This window comes from Lepidochelys kempii, chromosome 10, assembly GCF_965140265.1.
Source record: "Lepidochelys kempii isolate rLepKem1 chromosome 10, rLepKem1.hap2, whole genome shotgun sequence".
In the NCBI taxonomy this organism is placed as follows: Eukaryota; Metazoa; Chordata; order Testudines; family Cheloniidae; genus Lepidochelys; species Lepidochelys kempii.
The window spans coordinates 67,976,543-67,999,937 of NC_133265.1; the positions used below are offsets into that span (position 1 = coordinate 67,976,543).

General features: G+C 38.5%; 1 protein-coding gene across 6 annotated transcripts in view; it reads left to right on the forward strand.

The window, feature by feature from the left end:
* The window catches only part of EFL1 (elongation factor like GTPase 1), a 155,584-nt gene that overhangs the window by 130,465 nt on the left and 1,724 nt on the right, over positions 1-23,395 (forward strand). For all 6 annotated transcript variants that reach the window (XM_073304081.1, XM_073304079.1, XM_073304078.1 and 3 more), the window contains one exon: positions 6,412-6,596. In XM_073304081.1, coding sequence (XP_073160182.1) covers positions 6,412-6,596 — 185 coding nt within the window. The remainder of the gene's footprint in view (positions 1-6,411; positions 6,597-23,395) is intronic.

The window sequence follows — 23,395 nt, forward strand, 5'->3', positions numbered from 1 at the left end:
GTGTTTGGAACTTCTCCTATAAGTTCTCTCTTCTGTACCATGCTCACTGTCTCTCCCCTACCTTGCAGCATGCCTGTGTAGCCCTGCATCAGGCTGCAACCTACTGCAAATTTTGCCTATCTGGTTTTCAACCCAAAGGCCCTCATTCTGCCAGGGAAAGGGACTCAGATTTCAGGCAGGAGCAGAATGGGAATTGTGCCTTATCATCATCAGCCATAAACCCTTGCTCTAGCAGGGAAATGTGCTTGAGGTGCTGAAAGGTGGGAAACAGTCTCTCCTCCACACCACCATTCCACATGCTGACGCCACATGAAAGCCTTAGGAGCACTTCAGGCCATTTGTGACCAGAACAGAGGCACATGAGGATTCCATTCCCCATGAAGCTGCACCTTCATGAGATTACAGACAGGTAAATCCCTTCCGACGTTCAAAATGACACTGATTTACTGAGTAAAGCTCCGAGTAGTACTAGGTTGCTCCTACCATACTTATTTGGGTGCTAGATGTCCCTGTGAGAATGAAAGGCTGCCTGCCATAGTCGAGAGAGGTGTACCAGCACCCCTCTTCTGTTGTGTGATCCCAGTGCCATGATGAATAGTGTACTATCCTCCGACCTGTAAACAGCTGAGAAAAGAAGTACCACACATGCATTAAAAACAAAAACAAAAAACCTACATAACGTTTCCAGAGCAGGACGTCCATCAATGGCTTGCAAGGCACTCATTAATATTAATCAAATATCTTCCCTGTTAAGCTTTATTAGATACCTGTTTTCTCATTGATGCCTTAAGGGAGTCATAAGATCCAAATGAGGACACCTGATTAAACTAAATGTTAAATTCAACCATTTTAAGGAATTCCTTTGTTTTTTATATAATTTTGGGAGCCAAATTCTGGTACAGCAGTAGCTCCAATAGTGAAAGACATAGTCACACCGTCAGAAAGGGACTTCCTTCCAAAAGACCCCATAGACCATAAAAGTGATGACACGCTGCACAGCTGTAGCTATTCAGACCAAAGGTTTTTCATATATTTAATAAGTAAAGCCTACTTTGTGGCAAAAAAGTGGCTTATCTTCTAGGAGTATGAACTTTGCTTGGAGCAAGATGTCTTAGGTTCTGTCTTGATCAAACCCTTGATGTGATTTGTGACAAGCAGTGCATTCTAACCTGATGGCTATAAGGCAGCCATGTTATACCCGGGAATAGCCATTGGTCATCCTAAATGGATATTTTGTGCATGTAAACTTACAGGGGAGGAGCTATTGGGGAAACATTAGAGAGACTAGTAGCTGGACTGCAGAGAGGCCTCTATCCTCACTGTCAAAGCCACCATAGCAATTCCGGGAAGGATCTCTTCCCCTGGCAGACGGAAAAATCTGGAGCAGAAGTTTCCAAGGATGCCTAGATAGATGTTCCTCCAAACTAAGAAAATCCTCAGCACAACACAAACAAAAAAAACATTTGTGTACAAGACCCCACAGATTCGCCTTTTTGATCCACCAGCTGCACCCAGAGTATGAAGTGGCTGCTGTAGTCAGAGCAAGGCACAGGCTGCATATTATGCACCTATATCCGTGCATGGACAATAAGTGAACAGTTGCTGGAAAGGATCCATAGCTACCAGTTCTTCAAAATCAAGAAGAGCTTCTGATCCTATTGCAGAGAATTGCTAATCCATAGGTCAAAACAAACATGGCTCTGGGCATAATTACAATAATGGTAAGTATTTGCAAATATCCAAAACTTCATTGTACCCCTCATTTCCTGAGATGTCATCAGTTGTGAATTCTCTCCAATGCCTAGGATTGCTGGTGCCATGCATCAGTTTCATCCGCTGCATGGTTTTCTCAAAATGTACCTGCTGAAATTTCTTCTTTGGGCATAGAACTATGCACTTTATGCAGTGCAAAATTAGGTGTCATTTTCAGATCACATCTGAATGCCCCTTTGTAGGCAGGTAGGTACAAACAACATGCTGAGAGCCAGTTCAACTTTCATTCTAGACCTTTGCATACTGTACTCAATATGGAAGCATTGGAAAAACAACTTTCAAAAATCCCACAGTTACACATCCTGTTAGTTCATTTTTACACCTCTCTGAGTGTCTTTTAAAAAAACAAACATGGCAAAATGGGATCCGATGAGTGGTCCATTGAGCCCAGTATCCTGTCTATGACAGTGCTCAGTACCAGCTGCATCAGTAGAACGTGCAAGAAACAATGTAGTGGGTACTCACAGAAGAAACCTCCTCCTACCTCCTGTTGAGGTTGGCTTATGACTGAGGGGTGAGTGTTTATATATGTTCCAAAACCAGGGAATAAACAAAGGGCAAAGCTTCTTCATGGCAATGGAAATAATGTCCTGGATAGAGAAGAATCTGCTACCTTTCAAGACAGTTCACATAAAGGATACAGGAAAGAGGAAAAGGGAGAGTTGTGGTCCTCGTAGTCCTCCACCTATCCAGAAGGCACTTGGGACTTGCTAGGTAACCAAGGATCTCACATTGCCCATGCAGAAAACATCAGACCTCTTGAAGCAGGAACTCCTTCATTCAGACTGGGAACACCTACAGCTAATAGTATGGGCACTGGAAGAGAACTGTAGTTCATTTCAGATTCTCCATTTTCCTCTCATAGAGTTTAGTATCCAGAACTCAGCCAGAATATTTTATTCATTGATCTGGTCAAATGTATGTGTCTGATGTGAGGGGAAACAGAAAATTCTTTGGGGCATAGGTGATTGCCTCTTTCTTTGTGCACAGTCAAGCACAGTGGGTCCCTGAGCTCTGGATGCTGTTGTGATACAGATATTATAATAATCTCAAAGTTCTGTGGTGATCTCAGCTACACTAGCATTTTTCTAGGCAGTCTGGTTAGATCTTACAGAGAAGCACCTTAAAAACATGGATATCAGCCCTAGCAATATCTTGTAGACAAGTACATCGGATCCTCCTTTTGAGTGTCAGCTGCCAAGTTTAATCACAGTGACAAATTAGGCAAGCCTGTGGCTGTCCTTTCTAGTCACCATAATCTCCAAAAAGTAATTTTTGCAATTAGCTACCGTAGCTATGCAAGAACCATGCTGCTTTAGTCATGAGGAAAAGGTTATTCATATAGCTCCAGTAACCTTTCAGTTCAAGGTAAGCTCCTCTTTCACAGTTCCTGGGAAAAACTTTTCTCGTCACTTTGTTCTGACCCTTGGAAAGTTGTGGCATAAATGGGCATTCCTAGAGGTCTAAAGATGTATTTTAAGCATATGGATTACATATGTCAGTTTTACCCTGTTCATCTCATTGTATCCAAATTGCCAATGCCTTAGGGCCTCAAGGTTGCTGCAGGCAAGATGTAAGAATCCTGCAGCAGTCGGTGTGCTGCACATCTGGAAAGCTGTTCACAGAAGTCCAGAGAGAAAGTGGGGGGGAAAGTGTGTGAGCCTCATCAGAGAAAGATTTGCAAACTATGTTTCCATTCCTCTGCAGAGGCATCCTTGGGCAGGAAGGTGCTACTGGGTTGGTTCTCAAATAACTACTTAATTTATAAAGCACTTGCTTTATATGGGGTGAACTTCCATTCCTGTCTGTTTTTCTACTATAATAATTAAACTCTGCTTATCCTTCCCCTCCTTACTTCTGGGCTTCACTGCTCACTACTTCCCATTAGTAACGAATGACGAGAGATGGTATGCAACAGAATGAGAAATTTCTTACCTGATGATAATTTTCTTTGTTTAGCTGCTCCTCTTCAGATTCAATGACCAGAATATAAATTGAATTTTTAACCAAAAGGGAGAGGTTAATTTAATATGTTTTGTCAAGTTGTCCTAATGCTAATTGGCTGCTGAAGTGTTTCTACAGCTGTGGAAAAACTCTTCTGGTGGCCTGAGCTGAAGGGCAGAGCTTAGTCTCAGAGCCTCCAGCAACAACATTGGACCACTTCTGAATTCCACAGATGGGGGCGATGGCATTAGCCCATTAGTAATGAATTCGGAGAGAAGCTGCTAACAGTAAGAAAATGATTGGGTAAGAAATTTATCATTTAGGCTGTTGATCTTTTTTTCTTTTTCCTTTGGCAAGTATCTGTCTTGGATTTTGCTGACGTGAGTGAAATTTTGATGAAATGCTTTTTACCATAGCACTGTTCTACTGATAACATAAACATTGGTATTGTTCTTTACAGCTCTAGCTCATATATAGATAAAACTATATAGGAAGAAATTCTGTTCACTTCATAGAGCCTGAGTAGTCAGTTTCATGTTAATTTCATATTTACTGTACATATAGCTATGAATAGATACCTTAGAACTTTTGTTTGCATCTTTATTTTTAAAGAGTTGAACTTCATTAAGAGCAAAAGCATAAGTAAATTACATCTTATTCAGGCTTTTTGGTATATTGCAGCATCACAATATTGCTCTACTTTTGAGATACTGTCATAACTTCAGAATAAATTTCCTTTTCAGGTATTTAGAGATTAAAAAAAGTGTTTCCAGCATACATACAAGTACATGTGCATACACAACCAGTCAAAAAGATAATTTAGCACAGGTTAGAAACCCACTTGCAGTTGGGCATGCAGCTATGATCAGACCCTCTGTGGCCAGTATTTAACCTATTAGGTAAAACAGTATACTAATCTAGCCTACCCTCAGCACCTCTTCCAGTGATTCAGAATCCCCCTCCTCTCCTCAAGGGCTAGGCTCTGCAGCATTCAGAACATTTACACACAAACCCCTGTGGCTTCCAAGATCCTGACTCCCTCACCTACCCCAGTTCTCCATTCAGTGCAGTCCAAAAGGAGGAGTGGCGTGGGGGGTGGATTTCAGGATTTATTCCAAAGAACAGTTGTACTTTTTAGACTCAAATCCTCCTATAATTTCTCTCTGGTAGAAATGACTGAAACAACAATCCAGACTGGTTGGATGAAATACATATCATTGAAAAACCTTTAGAGAGATGAAAAAAAATCTCTGCTAGCTTGTATGTTTTGGGAAAACAGACTTCAATAACACTTAGCCCAGAATATAGCTCAACATGTGCCTCTACAGTAGGTTTGACAGACTAGTTCTTTGTAATAAATGGTGCTGATAATATCTGGTGTATCTGTATATAAGATTTCAGCTCTGCAATTAAACATAAGGAATAAAATGAATATTTTAAAATATAATAATATCCTGTAATGTAGTTTGGAACTTATTTGCCTTTAATAATTTTAATAAATTCTGTACATTACCATCAATATTTCCAGTGACCTTGATAATGCTCTTGAGCAATGTATGTCTAAGCTTGTGTTTTACAGTAATGTGCATTTGTACAATAAATCAGCAGTTGTGAGCTGTATAAAAATATAATCTTTTGGTGTTTCAGAATTCTCTACACACTCTCAAGGATTCCTTAGGCTTGAAATTGTTTAGCTTATATCAACAAATCTCATACGTGCATGCCACATCCAGTACATTTGTCTTGAAAATGCTTTGACCTTTGTGTCTGATCTCAGTTTAGAACCTAAAACACTTTTTTTCAAATTTTGTAAGTAACAAGAAGACAAGATACACTATAAAGGTGAAATTCATCCACATGCAGAGGACCAAATGAGGGGTGGGGTAGGAGTGGGGGGTGTCCTGGCAAGAGCAGAAAATGTCATTGGAGGTGATAGGCAAGAGCTGTTGGATCCACGTTATTTGAATCTACTGTCCTGCAGATCCTGCAGTGAGGCTGCAAAGATGCACTAGCCATTGTTCCCATTCATAGGGGCTGCACTGAAGTGTTATGGCCTCTCTGTGGGTTAGATTCCATCACCTCACATCCTCTGCGAAGTTCCCCACAGAAAGCCCAATTCATTGGCCTTGGAGGATTTAATTTCACTTTATAATAATTGCTCTTTGCATCTATATCTTTGTGTGTGGAATGTTTATACAGTGTGTGAGAATAGGTAATAGGTAGTGAGGAGTGACAGATAATAACTTTCAAGTACTGTAGCAAAGGTGAGTTAACTGACAGTGGGGCTATTTACAAATAAAATATTCCTAACAGCACACTCCCACGTTCTTTTCAGGTAATACAATTTAAAATATTCAAGCTTAATGGATATTTATGCAAAATCTTTTTTTCTACAGTATGCCTTTGAGAAATATACATAGTATTGTCATAAAATGTACACAGTGTAACAACCACACAGTAGTAGTAATTTATTAAACATGTATATACTGTAGATTTGCATGTTTTACTAACTAACAAATGTATGCCTTGTATGATTTTAATTAGTCCACCCACAATCTTACAGGAAAGAGACGGAGTCATAGAAAATATATCCCATATTCAGTACTTAGCTTTCCTAAATAAATAAATATGTATTTGCCTTAAAGCAAAGGATGAGAAAGGCTCAGCAAACTAATAAGACTTATGCCTTTGCAGGTCGTGTATATGCTGTCTTGTCCAAAAGAGAGGGCCGAGTGTTACAAGAGGAGATGAAAGAGGGGACTGACATGTTTATTATTAAGGCAGTGCTGCCAGTAGCAGAAAGCTTTGGGTTTGCCGATGAAATCAGGAAGAGGACAAGTGGCCTGGCCAGTCCGCAGCTGGTGTTCAGCCACTGGGAGGTAAAAGATCTATTCATTTCATCTGTCTTGGTGATCTATTTCCTGTAGATGTGGCAGCAAAAAAAAAAAAGGGGGGGAGAAAAGGTTTGGTCAAGACATGCATTTGATTCATTCTTTTCAAAATAAAGATGAAAAAGTAGCTTTTATGCTCTTCAGAAATAAATATTTCTGTCCTGTTTGGATATTTTTAGATTGTTCTGAAAAGTAAAAAGTGTTTTGGATAACAAAATAACTTTTTCACAAAATATTTTCTCTGGAGTTGATATGCTGCTGTTTTCATGTGGGTTCTGTGGTAACCTGCTTCAAATAAATGTTACCATTAAGACAAAAATGTGGCAATAAATATAATTCCTGGCATATCAGAAGTAATCTTTTTATTGGTCAGTAAAATATTCTGTTGTTGATCAGCAAACTTTTCTAGACAATACTCGTGTTTCAGTAGTTATAAGGCACTAATCAACATCTATTTCTTGTGCTTTCTAGTATCTAAATATGTTTGGATAATTCCAAGCCAGGACTGGCAGGAAAGGAAATGGTGTCTGCCTTTGGCACTTCAGAAAGAAATGGGGAGATGAAAGTGATGCCTCTACATAGGGACAAATGAGGGTGGGGGAACTTCTAAGAAATGAAATCAGTTCAGAGACATGCTACTCTGTTCCCATCATAGGGATAGTTGATCTTGAAGTATAGAAGGCAGGGCAAGCTTTCAGTTTCAGTTCTTTGTTCAAGAGGAACAAAAGTGAATAGTAAAAAGACTCAGCAGACCCATCAAAGGAGCTAAAAGCAGGTTCATGGGTAACAACAGTCAGCAGGTCTGTACTATCCATTTAAACTGTATATTTTAAAATAATGTTTAGCTGCAGTTTAACTTTTTTGGTTACTTTTTAAAATCTGTTTTCAAAGTGAGAAATCAGACTTCGAAAAATTAATTAAAAATTAAATTTATATTATCTTTATCTTCTGTGGAGTTGCTATTTTGTGATTTCATAAATCAGTTCTCCCCAGTGTGTCTGAGATCTGTTTCTTACAGTGATAGTGTAGAACAGTGGTTGCTAACTATGGTCTGTAGAGCACTCTTTGTCAATGAAATGCTTGCTGGTGATCCACAGAGAAAATGGCTGGTCATGATGCTGGCTCCTCTTCTTTATTTCCAGCTTCTAAATTGCACTGAAAGACTGCTAAAAATACATTCTTAATATTATTTCTGTGTGAACTATTGCTGTAATCACAACAGGAATACTATGTGGTCACTAATGGTGGAAAGGAGGAAGGGTCTATGCAGTCACAATGGAAAGGTCCACACTGTGAAAGAGTGTGGGAACACCTGATGTAGTACATCTAGAAACTACTTTTGTTCTTTCTCAGTGGTGGTACCATACACCAGTATTACAAAATGTGGTGTGCCAAGTGCTTAACCTTCTCAGGCAGCAATAATACTGTAGCTTTCTCAGCTTCTTCCAGCGTTATGTAATTTTAGTTCAGTATACATACAGGTCATGGAATAACCTGTAGAGAGGAAGAAAGGGAAAAGATTGAGAACTCAGGCTTCACAGAAAGGCAAAGAAGAGGAGAAGAGATTTGGGGAAACAATGGGGTAGAAAGAAAACAAAGTTTAAAAAAATGGAGAGCAAAACCTCAAAAGTACTTAGAAAGGAAAAAGGAGACCTTAAAAAACAGACCAGAACGAAGGGAGAGAAAAGAGACAGAAAATAGGTGAGATTCAGTGACAGCTTTAGGAATATGGGCAGGGGGTGGGGGAATGATTTACATTCAAATTCATTACAAATGAGATGCTCCAAACCAAAAAAAGGGTTCGAACCACTGTGTTAAGTGTTTCTACGATTTTGGGAGTACTCATCTGGAGAAAAAAGAACGAGGAGTACTTGTGGCACCTTAGAGACTAACAAATTTATTTGGGCATAAGCTTTCGTGGGCTAAAACCCACTTCATCAAATACAGTAGGAATATAAATATATAATACATACATATGCGCGCGCACACACACACACACACCATGAAAAGATGGGGGTTGCCTTACCAACTCTAATGAGACAAATCAATAACAGTGGGCTACTATCAGCAGGAGGAAAAATCACTTTTATAGTGGTAATCAGGATGGCCCATTTCAAACTGTTGACAAGAAGGTGTGAGAAACAGTAGGGGGTGGAAGTTAGCATGGAGAAATAGTTTTTAGCTTGTGTAATGACTCATCCACTCCCAGTCTTTATTCAGGCCTAATTTTGATGGTGTCCAGTTTGCAAGTTAATTCCACTTCTGCAGTTTCTCATTGGAGTCTGGTTTTGAAGTTTTTTGTTAAAGAATTGCCACTTTTAGGTCTGTAATTGAGTGTTAAGGGAGGCTGAAGTGTTTTCCGACTGGTTTTTGAACGTTATAATTCTTGACATCAGATTTGTGTCCATTTATTCTTTTGCATAGAGACTGTCCGGTTTGGCCAATGTACATGGCAGAGGGGCATTGCTGGCCCATGATGGCATATATCACATTGGTAGATGTGCAGGTGAAAGAGCCCCTGATGGTGTGGTTGATGTGATTGAGTCCTATGATGGTGTCCCTTGAATAGATATGTGGACAGAGTTGGCAATGGGGTTTGTTGTTCCCGGGTTAGTGTTTTTGTTGTGTGGTTGCTGGTGAGTGTTTGCTTCAGTTTGGAGGGCTGTCTGTAAGCTGTCTCCCAAGGTCTGTGAGAGTAAGGGATCGTCCTTCAGGGTAGGTTGTAGATGATGCGCTGGAGAGGTTTTAGTTGGGGGCTGAAGGTGACGGCTAGTGGTGTTCTGTTACTTTCTTTGGTGGGTCTGTCCTGTAGTAGGTGACTTCTGGGTACTCTTCTGGCTCTGTCAATCTTTCTTCACTTCAGCAGGTGGGTATTGTAGTTTTAAGAACGCTTGATAGAGATCCTATAGGTGTTTCTCTGTCTGAGGGATTGGAGCAAATGTGGTTATATCTTAGAGCTTGGCTGAAGACAGTGGATTGTGTGATGTGGTCTGGATGAAAGCTGGAGGCATGTAGGTAAGTATAGCAGTCAGTAGGTTTCCAGTATAGGGTGGTGGTTATGTGACCATCGCTTATTTGCACTGTAGTGTCCAGGAAGTGGATCTTTTGCGTGGACTGGTCCAGGCTGAGGTTGATGGTGGGATGGAAATTGTTGAAATCATGGTGGAATTCCTCAAGGGCTTCTTTTCCATGGGTTCAGATGATGAAGCTGTCATCAATGTAGCACAAGTAGAGTAGGGGCGTTAGGGGATGAGAGCTGAGGAAGCGTTCTAAGTCAGCCATAAAAATGTTGGCATACTGTGGGGCCATGCGGGTACACATAGCAGTGCCGCTGGTTTGAAGGTATACATTGTCCCCAAATGTGAAATAGTTGTGGGTGAGGATAAAGTCACAAAGTTTAGCCACCAGGTTTGCTGTGACATTATCGGGGATACTGTTCCTGACAGCTTGTAGTCCATCTTTGTATGGAATGTTGATGTAGAGGGCTTCTACATCCATATTGGCTAGGATGGTGTTTTCTGGAAGATCACAAATGGATTATAGATTCCCCAGGAAGTCAGTGGTGTCTCGAAGATAGCTGGGAGTGCTGGTAGCATAGGGCTTGAGGAGAGAGTCTACATAGCCAGACAGTCCTGCTGTCATGGTGTCAATGCCTGAGATGATGGGGTGTCCAGGATATCCAGGTTTATGGATCTTGGGTAGCAAATAGAATACCCCTGGTCGGAGTTCTAGGGGTGTCTGTGCAGATTTGTTCCTGTGCTTTTTCAAGGAGTTTCTTGAGCAGATGGTGTAGTTTCTTTTGGTAAGCCTCAGTGGGATCAGAGGGTAATGGCCTGTAGAATATGGTGTTAGAGAGCTGCCTAGCAGCCTCTCATTCATATTCCGACCTATTCATGATGACGACAGCACCTCCTTTGTCAGCCTTTTTCGTTATGATTTCAGAGTTGTTCCTTAGGCTGTGGATGGCATTGTGTTCTGCATGGCTGAGGTTATGAGCAACTGATGGGGGGTGGCTTATCTCCAGAGCACCTTTGTACCAAATCTCAGATGCCTCCAGTATCCATGCCCAGCAGGTAAATCAATCGGGGGGGTGTTAATTCCAGATAGGAAGTTTCCAGAAAATGAATTTTCCCTTTGACTTTCTTTAGGATTCGTAACTACTATGCTCCCACTAAATGAACCCATATGTACGTAAATACCCAGATTTTCGCAAGAGGATGGAAAGAATATGCTCATGTGTAGTATGATATCACAGTTTCTGCAGCTGAGCCATAGTTTCAGTAACTGCTTAGCAAATTTCCAGTTCCGAAAATGTAATTGCTGCTGTTACGGAAATGTGGGCAAATCTGTTTCGGACAACGACTCTCTGGCATTATACAATCTTTGTACAATCTATCTGTTTGTCATGGGATTTTCTAGATTTGATTGAAATGATATCCTGATTCATTGGTCAGGGCAGAAGAAATATGTGACTAGAGCTGGGAGAATAACTGATTTTTCAGTTAGCTGGCAGTTCTGTAAAATCGGGAGGGAAAAATTGGTTCACATTGAACCAAATCCAAAAATGCCAACATTTTCCAGCAAACATAAAAAGTCCAGTTTGTGTCAAATGAAATGTAATTCAACACAATATTTTGTTTCTGGGCATTTTGAAAGGGCTAGATTCACAAAACAGCCAGAAGGGCAGCATGGTGGGGAAGATGGTCCCCACTTGTAATTCTTAGCCCAGTGGTTAGGGCACTCACTCAGGCTGTAGGAGACGCAAGCTGAAGTCTCTGCTTTGCCAGATGTATGGTAGGGATGTGAACTTGGTCTCCTTCCTACCAAGAAAGTTCCCTTATTAACTACTGGGGCATAAGGTATTCTGGGGCATGTCTCTCTCAATCTCTCCTGTTGAAGCTAATTTACACATTCCAAATTGGGCAACGATAGCTGCTATTTTAGTGTTTTAATTATTTCAAGGTAAAAGAAACATATTTCAAAAGTAAATATGTGACTTTGTCCAAATTCTTTAGAGTAGTGTTAGATAAATATTAGAATAATCTACACAATTTACTATAAAGTTAAAGGAAAAGTTAGAGGAAAAGAAGATTGAATGTGGTACATGGTGGATTCTTCTTCACCTGAAGTCTTTAAATCAAGCCTGTATCTTTTAAAAATTTAAAACTCAAACAGAAGTTATGGGCTTGATGCAGAAATTATTGGGTGAGGTTCTTTGGTCTGTGCTATTGTCTGAGGTGGTCAGACAAGGGGTGACATAACAGTTCTTTTTTCCTTAAAATCTATTTAATCTGAAATCAGACTGAGGTCCAAATGAATCATCATCTTGATGGTAGTCCTGACACTTAAGTAATTCTTAGAAGTCATCTGGAACCTTTCAAACCTGTCTCCAGATGTTAGGCATATTAAATGGTGGGTATTTAATTAGCCAGAACAGTTGTGGGGTTTTAAAATAGATAAAAATGAAAAGAGGGTTCCTTGAGCCGATTTTGTGATTTTAGTGTTCATTAAAGTGTGGCTATAATGTTCTTTTCCTTCCACTCACACTTGTTAAATATGTGGGGAAAAAATAATAATACACATTTTCTAACTTCTTCAACAAATAAGTCAGGACTACTACAGATAAGTCTTCTTCACTAAACAACCCTGATTCATTCCCAGAGCAAGTCCAGCCTGTGCACTGAAAGAGGAAGGGTACTGTAGAAAAATTAGTATGTGGTCATATAATTGAAGATTATCACAATGCTTTCACACAAGGAGCCTGAACTAGGGTTGCCTGGGCAACATTCATTCTGGCATTCCTGTCTTTCGAGCGCTTGACTTCGCAACCTCAGTGTTCTTTTAATGCAGTTTTTGTGAGTGTAAAATATAAATTGATACATAAATATTTCATTCTGGGTAATTAAGATTGAAAAATATTACCCTTCACCATCCTGTAAAAAGCTGTGTTTTTGCAAAACATTAAGACTATGTGATGAGTGCCACTGGAGAAACTTCCATCTTTATATAGCGGCTTCTACTTTCACACTTGCTGCATAAGCCTCTTGTACTGCAAAGGGAGGCATTAAGGGTCCACCTTAACAGATCAATTTGTGGGACTGGACCTAGGGTGACCATAGGTCCTGATTTTATAGGGACAGTCCTGGTATTCGGAGCTTTTTCCTATATAAGTGCCTATTGCCCCCGATCCTCCTGTCCCAATTTTTCACAGTTGCTATCTGGTCACCCTAACAGGAGCTGAAGAAATTTAATTAGGGAAATTTTCTAAAGTCTCGAAATGTCATATGTCTCCGAAGAGAATTTTAATGTTTACCTAAGATGATAGATAATTTTAATATTCAAAACAGAGGAAGAACAAAGCAGTGAATTTGCTGTCTGTAAAGATAAGTCATTTTTAGAAATACCAAATTCAAGTTTTTCCCCACACACTAAAACATCTTTAAAAAATAACATAATGTGTGTCTGCCTAGGTGAGTTAGTAAATTTCTTTTTTTTGGTTAACTTTTTTAAAATCTCTCATGCACCTAGTCAGTTTGTAGTTCACAACTTACAAATGTAAGTATGTGCGCCTGGCTTTATGGCATTTACAAACGAAGGTCTCCGTTCCAGTTTTGGATGCAAATAACAGAAACCCCACACAAATGCGTAGTTAGTCATATGCTTTATTTTGCACACACAAGTGATCTCGTTGATTTCTTGGCGACTATGTCAAAGTGCAGGATCAGGGTCTAACACCTCATGAAAAGACTTTAATGTTATGAGTAACACTGAGCTGAGAAACTGGGCTGTTCTTAATTCAGTACTATAAACACAAGCAACTATATGCCCTAGTTCAGTTACTTTAGTTTTGTGGTAGGGCAGTTCCATAACTGAAGAACACATTTTAAAATTTAAATATCTTGCTAAGCTGGCTTTGAAACATATACTGGTGAACTGCCAAACGATCTAATCCTTTTCTGACAGCTGTGTAACCTGCCAAGGTTTTATGCTATCTTTTTTTCCTCTCATTTTGGGAATAGGTCAGCATATTGTATGAAATAAAAGCTGTGGAATAAGTGAAGTCAAAGGAGTAGAAAAATAAAATTTGCCACTGTTGCTACCACCAAAGGAATGCACCAGTGGTTGCTATGTTGGGAAATCCTATAGAAAAAATCCTTGTATTGACATAAGTTTTGAGGCTGAAGGGTGCTACACAAATGTAAATCATTATTCTTAGTCATTGTTTTCATTAAACAAACTGATTTGTGACTTCTAGCTACAAATCTCATTGGCTGCTACATCCTGTTTTAGGTTTTTAACCACCTTTTCAGAGCATTGAGTGATCAGGTACCTCGAGTGTTGGTCTGATAACCAGAAGGTGCTGAATGGTCTATGCAGATATTAACCCTGGTTGACCCCCAGGAAAATTTTAGAAATTGAAAAACCACCTATCAGTCCCCTCAGAGGATATTAAGAGCTACAGAGTACTCCAAAATGTCACTTTTGCTCTTTGGCTTGGGGGAAAAACTGTCGTAAAAATGTAAACTTTTTCCATAAAGTATTTGATGGGAGAGTAGGACTCTCTTGAAATCTCCAGCCACTGAAAGAGAATTAAATATCATGGATCAAAATACTTCTTTGGTCTGTAGAGGCTTTTGGAAGTTGGTTTTAGAATTGGAATAAATGGTCTTTGCTCTCCAGTTTCTGACTTCTGTCATTTTTTTCAATTGTATTCTACCAAACCTATGTAATTTCCAGTCAAGCTTTTGAGGGAAAATAGTTTAAGGAGTAGAAAGCAGAAATAAAATTACATACCTTTCCCAAGTTAGTCACTGAAGTCAGCAATCTATTTTTACAGTTTCACTCTTCAGATACCTGTATGAAAGTACATGTAATAGACTTGAAAAGAAAATATTGTACTCTTTATAATTCTTTGGTTCAGAACTTGTTATGTTGTATGTTAACCCATTCCATATTTGCAGCAATACAAAGTGATATAATTCTTGAACCGAGCAATATTGAACCAGGGCCTTTACTTTTTCTAAATAATGGGAACAAATGCGATCACAGTCATTAAAGATCTTGGATTCTGAGGTCTTACATAAAACATCTAGTTGGGGATGAGGATAAGTGGCAAAGAGTGCGAGTCAGTATGGAAAAGATCCTCCACATTTGTCACCAGCAGCTGATTCAGAATATAGTGCAATGCTTTACTCTTATTTCCTCACTCTGGGCATAGAGTAAATTTGGAGAGAAATCACTTATTGGGTATTCCCACCCCCCCGTTTCCTTTTAAAGATATCTCTTCACTACTTTCAGAGTAGCAGCTGTGTTAGTCTGTATTTGCAAAAAGAAAAGGAGTACTTGTGGCACCTTAGAGACTAACAAATTTATTTGAGCATAAGCTTTCATGAAGTGAGCTGTAGATCACGAAAGCTTATGCTCAAATAAATTTGTTAGTCTCTAAGGTGCCACAGGTACTCCTTCTCTTCACTACTATTAGTCTTCTGTTTTGTTCTACTTATGTTCCACACTTCTCACCATAGTATTTGATGAATGGCCCTAAAACAACCATATATCCAGTTCATACACTAGGGAATGGGACAGTTACTATCTGGCAAGCAGTTTTATTCCCAGCCAAAAAAAAGTATCAATTAATGTCACAGAAACTTTAACCTTTGGATTTTGTATGACTTGTGTGCTACATTTTTCATCCTTAAAACTGCATTAACACTAGCTTTTTGGATCAAATATTGCTGTTTGGATTTCCTTCCTTTTTGGAAGGTAGAAATAATGAAAAAAGACTGCTAAACTGTAGTGCACCTTTAATTAAGGGGATCCTTCAAAGCCAAAACAGAAACAGTGTAATGGGCACATACAGAACTGCTGAGGTTAAACATACACAACTTTAAAACTGCTGAACCCAGTTTTCTTCAAAAGTGGATTCTTCATTTTTGTTTTCGTCTTGATGAGGACTATAAAAGAAGTCAGGTTTGAAGTTTTTAATCTCGGCCATTTTAAAAAGATATGCAAGAACAGACACCCCAATCGGAACTATAGGGAAAGTATTTCCCCTCCACTCACAACTCAAAAAATAGAATGGACTTGGCTCAAACTTTCCAAAAATAACTTTCAGCCAGCACAAAGTATGGAAAATAATTTCAAAGGAATTTGCTTGAGAAATTACGAGGAACCAAAAAAAAGCATGTGTGTATGAGAAAGAGTGCATGTTTGTTTGGATACAAGTTGCAAATTAACTGTATCCGAATAAAATTCGAAGATGGCTTCAGACATGGATAAGGGAGAAGCAATATCCCTCACTGAAACGCTGGAGGATATGCCCCCATCAGATGGTGATCTTTGAACTCAGGAGACTAAGAAGGGGAGAGCTCTGTTTGTTTGTTTTTTAAATAGCACCTATCACTATAACGTATAAGTGCTGTCTTCTTAATGGACTCAGAAAATGGAGGTGTCTGGTCATTTTTGTCTTGTCTAATTAGGCTGTAAGGCTCGGGAAATGTCTCTTGCCATATGTTGTTACAGTGCCTCACACAATGGAGCCAAGAGTGCTACTGCAATACACATGGATCACCATCATCAAAACCATGCCAATATAATCCAAGTATTATTAGAATTGAAATGAATCCTTATTAATATCAAGTGTTAAACCATTTATTTACTGTATTTACATATAAGCATGTTATATACCTGTTTGTAGGATTTAAGAAAAAATCCATTCTCAATAGTATTTAAATAGAAATGAACATTTTTAGGAGTTAATTATTAGAGACTGTCTCTCTAATAAGGAGTTGTGTCTGTGTTGAAGGCACAAAGACATTTCTGCCTTGAATGGTTAACATGTAGACAATTAGATTAAGAGAAAATTAGGTTCGTTTTCTTTTTAGAATTCAGCTTGCTGTAGTAAATGAGTTGTGTGTGCTTTCTTTTGAGGATTTGTTTAGGAAATTTGGTATTAAAGATTGTTGATTCTGTGTAGTTAAATCTTTCTATGCTTTACAATTTTTTTTCTCAAGAATACCCTACAGTATTTTAGTTAATGTGTTCATCTACTAAAAATACATGACCCCCTGGCTGATGTTATTGTAAACACCACTTATTTATACCTTCAGTTGGCTTATACTTTTGCAAGGGAGTTGGTGAACACAAGAGGTTAGCCATTATTCTGTCACAATTTTCAGCATGTATTTCACTGATGTATTTAATTATATTGGAATTTTAGTAGTGACTTGCTTGTAGTTTAGTCTTAAATAAAGAGAAAATATAAATTCCAAAATCTTTATATAAAGTTGATCAGTGAAATAATTATTAAATGGAAGAATAAAAACACTTCCATCATAAACAGATTGCTTTGCATTTAAGAAATCCCATTCTCAAAATCTATTATCACAGAAGTGTGCTCGAGTTCATTTTATTGTATCATGTTTTATATTGATGTGTTTAGAAAAGTACTTCACCTGTAATGAAGTAAATTATGTTTTAACGATCCGTTACCTAAATGTTCAATCAAAATATACTTTTTAAAAGCCACAATTTTAATTAGCTTTGCAAATCAACTTTAAAATCATTTTTTCTTCTAATTATAATGTATGCCCTTTTGAGAAGTAGCCATTTTCCACTCTGAGATGATATTTGCATAGCTGTGGATTGTCACTGTCCTCCCTACTACTTTCTTTGAACATTGACCAGATAGTGGTTGGGTCATGCTACAGCAAAAATCAGCTCATATATAGTAGTGAGAACTCTTAGTTGCATAAAGAAAAGAAAATGTTTATTTCTGTAACTCTGTCAAATTGCATCCACTGTAGTGGCATTTTAAAATATACTTCTGGATTTCTTGCTATTCTCTCAAAAGCATTTATTCCATAATGGCAGGAAAACCATAATCTCACAGATTGAAAAAAATTCAAGTGAAGTTTACATTTACAAATTACAATGTTTATTTTTTCTCTTCATATTTTATATAGTGCCTCCCAGCAATGTCTCTTAGACAATATTAGAATTACAGTGTGAATAGCTAGGCTAAAATAAGTTTCATGTGGCCTCTGGTCAGCATTATCAATCCCCAAGTGGAGGATGGGCATAGAAAATAGGGCAGAGTAAAGGTTGTTAGATTGTTAATTGAATTTCCTGATTTTTTTTTTAACTGTAACATTTTATTGTTTTAGGGCAGTATATTCTCAACCCTAATTCTGTTTTGACAGAGGTTTTTGTGTGGGAATATAACAACATTTTCCACTGCAAAAAGCAATGTTAATAAACTGTCAGTCATATTTAACATGTATGTGCAGTATAGTTTGGTATATCTATTTTTAAAATGTATTATAAGATATACTTTTATCTTACTTTTTGTTGCAATGCAAAACTTTAAAATATATTTGGAAACTTACAAAGGGAATTTTAAGTGAAAATGACTTGGAGCATAAGATAAATAACATTTGTGGATGTTTTTTTTTTTTTCTCTCCAAGATCAACCTTAACTGCTTTCTCTTTAGCAGCTCAGACTATGCCAAGAGGATTATTCCATTGAGAACATAATGAATCATTTAGGGTTCTGTTTTGATAAAAATTCCATTTCAGCCACATAGACATCGAGAACCTTTTCCTGTGTGGCCCCCAAATATACAAACAGTAGTTCAAGAGCCAAAAACTTACTCAGCACTGCTCCTATGGAACCTATGCCCAGTGTTCTGACAGCTCCCCAATGGAAGCAAACTAATGAGAACTGCTCTGCAGTATTATAGGGAAGTGTTTCATTCTTATGCCTGCCTGCACTCTCTGAACAGGATATGGATGGTCACCACCAGGTACATTCATCTGCTTCGGTCCATTGGCTGATTGTTACTAAGAGATAGATGATCTCTCTTCTGTGCTCTTGCCTTCATCCCACAGAGTCGGGGATATTTCACAGACCGACAATGTAAAGTTTTCTTTTTCTGTGCCTCACACAAGGACTCTGCACGCTATGTTAGGGTCATACTTCTGTGGCTGGTTTGGTGACTTCTCAGGGAAAATGCACAATTTATTTCCTGAATTCTCGTAAATTCTTTCTAGTTGTATCTTCTTTGCCATAATTTAGCTATAATTTAGCATGATATTATCTATCATGCTATATAATTTAGCATGATATTATCTAATGTGCCCAGGCCAGCCATGCCTTTTCGTAACCTATTGTTAACTGTTACTACAATGTGGTTACTTTTTCTTGGAGCCTGTTTCTATACAGTCTACTTTCTTGAGAGCTAGAAATGCCTGTGAAGTCCATAGCTCCTGTTCTTTCATCAACAGAAAAGGCATCCAGGCATAAAATTTTAGTTAATGTAAGTGAAATAACTTCTTCCTACACTAATGGGAAAACGTGTCGGTCTTAGGTTTTTCCTCAAGCACCCATCCACATAGTATCTAAACATTTCTCAATTAAATTAAATCTGTATAATGAGGTTTCTAATGGACTCCATAGAGTGTTCTGTCATATCCCTTCCTTGGTTAGAGGAGGCTTTTCTTGAGGCATATTGTGTGTGCATGCGGATATGTGCATGCCTGGGTTAATTTTCCTGCGATGATGGGGAAGCTTCAGCAAAGTGGAGCAATTAGTAACATGCCTTGTAAGTGGCCCAAGTCTGGATCATTCTAATCTTTTTTGGAAGTTTTGTGCAGCCAAGTTCCCATACTTATAAGCATAAACAAGAGACGGTCTTTGTGTTTTAAGTATAGATTATGAGAGCATGAGTTCTTGTTCAAAATATCAGAATGGCTATGCATTGTGAGCTTGTGAGCCTTGGTTAATCAGAAGTGCCACTGCCAGAGACAGTAGAAATATGCAGATTTAGGTTATTTTCACAGATATTCCTGTGGTCAGTGAATCACAAATGTGCATATTAAAAAAAAAAAAATCTAGTCCTGTTTGGGAAGCTAATTTTCATATTAATATAGTGCACTGATTTTTTTCCTTGGTTTCCTGCCAGACCACCATGAGCATGTTCGGTTTCCACCAATAGAAGTGGGAGTTTGGGTGTAACTTTGTGTATGAATCATCCCATTTATTTCACTGGGATTATGCACATGCTTAATTTTAAGCATGTTTCAGCACTTTGATGGCTCCGGGTCCGTGTGCTCAGTGCTTTGCAAGATTGAGCTTATGGTGCACTTTTAAGTCATCTTGTCCAAAATAGCCATCTCCAGCTTTAGTCACTTCCAGCTTTAGTCACTGTAACCTCATTATGAAACAGATACTGCATGATTTACAGTGCAATGTAATTTCTTACTTTTGAATTACACTAAGCTTCATAATTTACAAGTATGTCAGCAAAACTGGGCTTTCTAAAACCTGGGTTTTTTTAAATTAATAGTTGATAAAATGTGATGCTTTTAGGGAATTTTTCTTCATATTTTGCCAATTTTAAGTCAATATCTCCTTTCCTGTTTTTGTTAGTTCAATTTAAATAGTTTTAAATGGCCCTCCTTGTCTTAAAATGCCATATGGCAGTTACAAACGGAGTCAAGTACAATAAATACAATAAGACTCCTCCCCCCCCCCCACACACACTTAAAAATTCCAGATTTGGGGGTAAAACTGTCTAAAGTTGGAAGTTCCTGGTCTTTGTCTCAGTACTAAAACAGCTCTAACCATGTATTTCAAAAATAATTTAAAATAATGTCCTTGATTATTGTGAGAAAAATGTGTAAAACACAATTGATATTTACCTATACTGCTGTTCTCAGTAATTCATGGGATTTAATTAAAGAAACATGGTCTTTTATCAAATGTATTGATTTCATTAATTTCTGTTAGGGGTAGTGCATTGATGATTATTAGAAACTTAACATATGATTTTGAAACTTATCAACTGAATAACTTAAACTGACATTCAGTAGTCAGATTTATCATTCAGTATTCGTATGTAACATTCTTGCAAGGTGACCTTGTTAATTGTAACTATAAGTTCCTCAATGCCTTATTAATTCCAGTTACTTTTAGGCTCCTTCATAGATAATAGTCCACTAATGGAAAGGAAAAGTTGAATCTCAGGACTAAAGCCCCATACAATTTTGGTTAATTACCCAAACATCAATTCACCAAGGACCATTTCCCAGATTTGATTACACACACATTTTATATGAGCCTAAGATTTGATGAACACTCTTAATGATTTAGGACTAATTCCTTGTACCTATGATAAAGTTTACTAAGTAAGAATAAGTCGAAAGTGGATTCTTAAATGTAGTCCTTAGAACATTCATGTATACATCTATAACTTTTTAATTCAGTATGATAGTCACTAACAGTAGTAAAATCAAATGTGTTTCATTATTGCATACTCATTCAGTGTACAGAATTCCACAATCTCAGCTGATGATAGCACTGTACTAACTCAAAGTTCAAACACAGTAGTCTGAGTAGTACTTGTCTGTATTTGGGCTTGAATGTAACTTGATCTCTCATTCACACATACAAACACAGAGTTATTGATTTAAGTGCTCTTATTCAGGACATGATTAAGAAAAAAAATTTATAATTATCCAGTGGAAAAATATCTGTTAACTATTACAAGATCTTGATTATTTGTCCACATTTAGCTGAACTTGTAGTTCAGCAATTCAGTTAAAAATTGTATTACAAATGTAAATGAAGGAGATAATGGTAATCTTTAGTCTAGGATTCTAGCGGTCATTCCTTATAGACTGGAAAACAGATACATTTAACAGGTAGCTGTATTCATGATAAATCTTCTTATGTTTCCAGTAAGGATTTCTTTGTGACTTCAATCTAGGAGAATCCAGCTTTTTCCAATCTCCTGTCCACATATGTTCTTCAGCTTAAGAAAAGCAATTAATTTGAACAAGCAGCCCTATTCTGTTTTGAGGGGTACATCCCCCTATGCTATGTCTCTTCCAAGAAAAGATCTTCAATGAGTCAGTGTAGAAGACATGTTTAAAGTGTCTTTGTACGAGAATCCCAGCAGCAACAAAGGGCACCTACAGGTTACTAGACCTTCATGTTATCTGGTGTTTATTTCTTGGCTTTTTGGACTTCCAAGAACTCAAAAATAATTGCTTTGACCATCCAGTATAAAAGTCAACATTTTCTTTTTATCTGGATATATCAGTTGGGACCTTGAGAGCTCTTGAATTAAGTATCTTTTATAACTGGAACAAACACATTGTTGTCAGGTCTTCTCTTTATCAGTTTATCATGGCTGTTTCTCTCTTGCACGCACCCAGTGGCTTATCAAAAAGTCCAATTTTTTTTTAAGATAATAGAGGCCTACACTGAGATTCACAAGGAGGTCTTAGGCACTGCAACACCTCACTTTTAGGCACCATGCCTGCCTAGTGGAATATGCCGTCCCAAGTTCTGCACCTTGGCTCCCTCTACAGTGCATGGGGAGAGTTAGGCACCCAAACAGGGATTCACAAAAGCCAGCACATTGAACAGAGAGCTGCTTGAGTTAGCTCGTAAGAAAAGCTAAGGACAAGGATGTGGCCTGCCTAAGTCCTGCCCCTCAAATGGAGGACCGTGCCTAACTTCAGGGAGGGAGACACTTAGGTCCACTCAGGATTCACAACTGTGAACCCTCTCCTGGAGTTAGGCACCTAAGCTGAATCAGTCCTTAAAAAAAGAGGTAGTGGTGACAAGGCTGCTCACCTTATAACCTTTAGCCTAGTGGTTAGAGCATTCACCCAGGAGATGGGAGGCTTGGTTTGACTCCCCACTTTCCCCGACATGCAGCAGGGACTTGAACTTGGTTCTCGCACCTCCCAGGAGGGTTCCCTAACTACTGGGCAGAAGGTGGGTTTAGGTGTGCTCAAAGCATGCGTCCCGGATCAGGACAGGATAGGCAGGGGAAGAGACAGGCAGAGACAAGATAGGCAGGGGAACATAGTTTGTGAATCTTGCCAGGGTTTAGGCATGATTTAGATGCCAAACTGCTGAGCAGTGTCAAGACTAAAGTGTCTATGCATGCCCAGCCACCAAAATTGAGGCACCTTAAGGACTTTAGCAGTGGCAAATTGGGTGCGTAGAGACTTTACATCCCTGCAGAGTTTTATGCAGCAGCTGAGTTGTGGTTTTGTGAATGACAGTGGTGCCTAAAAGTTGGATGTTGGTCCCTAAGTCCCCTTTGTGAATATAGCCCTACAGACCCAGCCTGTGGTTTGCTTCATTCAGTTAGTGAGTTAAGAGTTGTCCATTCAATTCTTTTCTGTAATGTGTTCTTTTAAAAAATATGAATTCCAATGATAAGATCCAATATTACTTGTTTCATCACACATGAAATATTCCATTTGTTCTGACCTAATAAAGAAATGAAAATACGTTCTCAGTCCCTATTTACCTTTTAAATTCATAATATTAACACAGCTTACCGTAGTTAATATCCATAGGTTGTGGGTGTCATTTTTACACTGTAAGGAGGCATATTGGACCAGTTTCAATCTGGTGTCGTGCTACTGAAGAGCACAGAGAATCTTTATCATGAAGATTGGCTATCCTGGTAGCCCACCATTGAATGGACGGTGAATATGAATACCATGTATCATTATATGATAAAAAGAGTCTCCCAGCTTCTGTCCAGGGTAAAGTGGGGAAGGCTTCAAGGAGACTATGCAGGGGGGTCTCTACACCTCTGCCACTTTTTCCGTGCTGAGTGTTGCGTTTCTGGTACAAGGCTGAGATAAGGGCATGTCTGTTTAGTCCATGACTATGTAGATCCACCAACCAAAACCTCCTGTAGAGGAGGTTTCACAAGTCCCACAGGCATTATGACAGACTTTAGGCTACAAGAGCAGCT